Source organism: Nanorana parkeri, unplaced genomic scaffold (genome assembly GCF_000935625.1).
Source record: "Nanorana parkeri isolate BGI_ZX_2015 unplaced genomic scaffold, ASM93562v1 scaffold214, whole genome shotgun sequence".
Classification (NCBI taxonomy): Eukaryota; Metazoa; Chordata; class Amphibia; order Anura; family Dicroglossidae; genus Nanorana; species Nanorana parkeri.
The window spans coordinates 75,823-80,168 of NW_017306482.1; the positions used below are offsets into that span (position 1 = coordinate 75,823).

General features: G+C 46.7%; 1 protein-coding gene across 2 annotated transcripts in view; it reads right to left on the minus strand.

Annotated features, from left to right (window-relative positions):
• CCDC90B (coiled-coil domain containing 90B) overlaps positions 1–4,346 on the minus strand; it is a 30,820-nt gene that overhangs the window by 9,499 nt on the left and 16,975 nt on the right. Inside the window, exon 1 of one of the 2 annotated variants that reach the window (XM_018555811.1) lies at positions 1,439–1,537. The exons of the other annotated variant lie outside the window; for it this stretch is intronic. Coding sequence (XP_018411313.1) covers positions 1,439–1,519 — 81 coding nt within the window. The 5' untranslated portion in view covers positions 1,520–1,537. Of the gene's footprint in view, positions 1–1,438; positions 1,538–4,346 lie in introns of those variants that run through there. 2 annotated transcript variants of the gene reach the window in all.

Sequence of the window (4,346 nt, forward strand, 5' to 3'; positions counted from 1 at the left end):
CCCCCCCCCCACACACACACACACACTGTGGTTTGGGGTTCTTTGCACTGTGTTTGGGAACACACACCAGCAGCCGTACATTCCAGTGCAACTGCTGATGTCAGTGCATCCTAAATGAAGGACCGCAGTACAGACATGGACTGAGTGATGGTCCCCCCCCGTGATTCAGACCTCTGCTCAATGAAAATTTTACTCACCAGACCTCCTTGAATTTAAATTCCCTACACCTGATGTAGAGGCTACTGGGACGTCCTCCTCGTTTAGGCTTTACATTTGACATGATCAATTCTCTGTATAGGAATCATTTTGTATATAGATCAAGATTTGTCCCAAGAATGTTTAAATTTCCTTAGCGGCTGATGTATAAAGACTTCGCCCGGCGTATAGATAGGTGAATGCCATTTGCATGGCACTGCAGCCACTAGATGGAACTAGAGGAGCATAGGAATTTCCCGTGCTCCTCAGCACCATCTAGTGGTTGAAATGCCATGCAAACTGCATTCACCTATCCATACGCCGGGCAAAACCCTTATACATCAGCCACCAACTGCTGATTGACACATTACCCGCTAGGGCTGTAACAACTAATCGATTAAATCAATAATAAATCGATTATGAGAATAGTTGGCAACTGTTCTCATTATCGATTAGTTGGTTTGAGGGAGATAGAATTTTGTTTTTAATACAACCAATCGATTAGTTGAAAAAAATTATCGGGCATCTAATCGATTATGAAAATAATAGTTAGCTGCCGCCCTACTACCCACTGTTCCAAGCATCAGCTACTCCTTAATGTCACTTGATTCTAAACTCTCTGTATCCTCCCCCTTGTGTTCCCAAGAATGGCACATTGCTACACGGCTGGCATATATTCATCATCATGATTAGCCCTGTACCCAGAAGACTACAAATTACAAAACAAACTACAACTCAAAGTCTGAACAATGTAACATTGTCATTGCTTGCTGGAAGCAATGCATGATGGGATATGAAGTCTTGTGAAATGGAGATTGCATCACATCAAGCAGCAGGGAAAGAGACACAAAGCACACTGGGAGTCCAGGAAGTTGTTGGAAGTGATGGACAGACAGAAGGCAGCGCTCACTACATAAAAGGGATTTTTTCAACTAAGCTTTGATTGTATTATGAAAGTCAACTCTACTATGTATTCCTATTACAGTGCTGATGTCATAACAGGATAGTGCATGCTGGGAATTTACAACTTTATAAAATCAAGGCCTCCAGTGGTAACATGTATCTGAGCTCCCAACTCCTCCCACCAGCAAATGCCAATATACTGCGCTCTCTCTCTCTCTCTCTGTTGGGTTGTTTCAGAAGAGGTAATGAGACGACAATGATGATGATGAATGGAGAGATGGAGAAGAAGGACACGTGTTCCTTTACACATGTTTATTCTGAACACGGGAATTACGATTACCTCGTTTTCAGCCCGGAGGGTGGCAAATTCACTTTTCTCCAGAATCACCATGTCTTTCCGTAAGGAGTCCAAGTGTGCCATGACCTGCTGGATGGTAATTTCCTGTAGAAGATTAGGAAAATATTCATCACGGTCCAAGCAGAACACCAGCCAAAGCTGTGACTTTCAATTTTGACATTTCAGAGGGCATTGGGGAAGTGCTAGGACCCATGTTGGGTTTTTCTTGGCATCTGTGTACCCATTGGAGAGATTTTCCCTCACTTCCTGTCTCAATAACATCAGCAGAAGAAAAAAAAAGGTCCTGTTGGAGAGATATCACTTCCTGTCCTGGAGATGCAACAGAAAATGAGAGAAAATCGCTTAGAAGTGGGAGGAGGTCCTCTCTAAGGTCTCCCTAGTGGAAGGTTGACCCCAAATCTCTTCTGGTGACAAATGTAAAATTCCACTTTCTGTCTGGTGACCAGCGAGGACAAAGACAGAATTCAAAACCTGTTTATGTATATCGGAGGCTCTGGATTCCACTTATTAGTAGTTAACGCCTAAAGAAACTCAATCAACTTCATATGGAGCGCACTGGTGCCGGTGAGGCCACTCTCAACAAGACCAGGGTGCTCCTTAACTAGGGGACCCAAGGTTTGAGATCTAGGTGCAAAAAGTCTACTGAGAGAGCCAGGCCAAAACGATACAAGAGTCCAAAATCACTTGTTTATTCAGAACATAAAACAACCAACACGTTTCAGGAGCTCGATAACCTTCATCAGGGCTCAGACATTGCATGTAATTAGGAGGACTCAAACTGACGTTGTCACCAAGGTTCGTTGTCTCCAGGGTGTTCAATGGAAACCTATGCTGCCACATTGGTTCTGAACATATTCAATTTATTCCTTGGTGACTGTGCCATTATTAATCCTTCAAATTACATATATCTACATATACTATATCTTGGACATAGTGGTACAAGCACTATATACATTCACCATAGTGGCACACAAGAAGCATGAGGGCAAAGCTGGCCACCACTTCAGGAGAAATAGTCAAACCAATATGGTGATGTAGGCCCAGGGCAATAGACTGGAGACCCAGGGCACATGCCTAGTCCTAGGGGGGGGCTACTGGATAGTATGCATGGACCTGTTAAAAGGAAGACTTGGGGAGGGACGGGGGAAACTGACTACAGGGAGGGTATATTACTCATTGTTGGCTGGAGGAGAATGCTATAGGATCGGTTACAGACTTGGGGTACAATATAAGTTATTGCTGGATTGAGGTGAGTGAGAACATAGATAACGTATTGTGGTCTGGTTGGAAAGGAATGGGGGATACTATAGTTTCCTGGTGGGGGAGACGTTCTATTGCCAGGGGAAGTACTATTATAATGCTGGTGGTGAGTTATAACAGAGTAAAGTAGCATGTAGAACTTGCCAATGTTGTCACTGTGTAAACAAGGTCCTAAGTCCATGGTCACATTTTGGAAATGCCTAATTTTAGGGTCCATGATGCATGCATAGAAGACAAACTTCACCCCTGTGAACAAAAAAGTGAATAGTGAAATCACCACACACTAAAAAAAAAAAGAAGTGCACGAGGGTGCTGTGGTCCTCCGAAGAGGAAGTTCCTCGAATTCCTGAACCCCCCGGGGCGCGGACCCCGATCCTCAGGGCCCTACCGAAGTAGGAGCCACGAGTACTGGGTGGGGGCTCTCTTGAGGAGAGCAAGGTGCACATGGAAGGGCTTTATACAGTACAACAGCAAAAAGGGACCCCCGCCGTTGCGTTCCTGTGCCTTTAAGGAGGTTGGGCTTCCTCCTGACAAACCTGCACCCAATTTTATCTTTTGCCCCATGTGCTCCAAGATGGAGACTTTCATAGTTTAGAGTTAGGACCGCACTATATGGAGGTGCCTTGGCGCGGCGGTGCGGCTTTCACATTTTCTGCAGAAGTGTATCTAAACCTCTGCTTTTAACCTTAGCGGTGAGACAAGTTTTTTTGCATGCTGGCTGGTGAGTGTGCTGGGAAAACTTCTTGCTGTTCTCTCTAAGAGAGACCCCCAAGTGGGAGGAGGCAGGGGAGCCAATAGAGGCTACAGAATCTCCTCCCCAACTTCAGGACGGGCACCCGAAGGTACCCGCGCCCTCCGTCTTCTGTGGAGTCAAAGGTGCTCAGTCGTGCATAAAATAAATAGGTGACAGTGCATAACGCTGACATGCCTTTCGGCCAGAGTAGAAAATATTGCCCCAGGCAAGCCAAAAGGCCTGCCTAGGAGGCGTAGTGTAGATAATGCAAGAAGTGCCGTGACCTAGTGACAGTGAATCACTGTGGGGTCCCACTCCCAAGTGATTTTCTGGCACACCCTGGGACACCACCCCCAGGGGGCACAGCACCACGGGCCTCTGTGCCTCCTGAACCCTCCGGCCAGACAAGGGCAGCACCCATTCCCATCAGGAGGCATCGGCGCCGAGAAGTTTCCACCTCAGAAAGAACCTCTCGACGCCCACCTTCACTTCATAGATACCATCCCCCCTACAGGACGGTGCTGTTCCTCTCCGAAAACTGATAAGAACAGATACTACATATGATCTTAGCCAAAAGGCCGAGAAGCGGGAATGCCTACAATTTATTTTTTTAAAGCGTGCGTGCTTGGAGCGTGCTTGAAAACGAATCCCCTGTGAACAAAAAAAGTGAATCGTGAAATCACAACACAAAAACGTGCACAAGGGTGCTTGGTCCTTCAATAAAGAAGGGGCCACAATTTCCCGACTGCCCGGGGCGCAAGACTCCTGACAGGGGCAAGGAATACTTTGGCCCACCTACCCAAAAGGCAGGCGGACCCCGATCCTTTGGGGACCTGCTGAAACAGGTCCCACAAGTACTAGGTTGGGGGGCTCTCCCGAAGAGAGACCCCCCCCCCC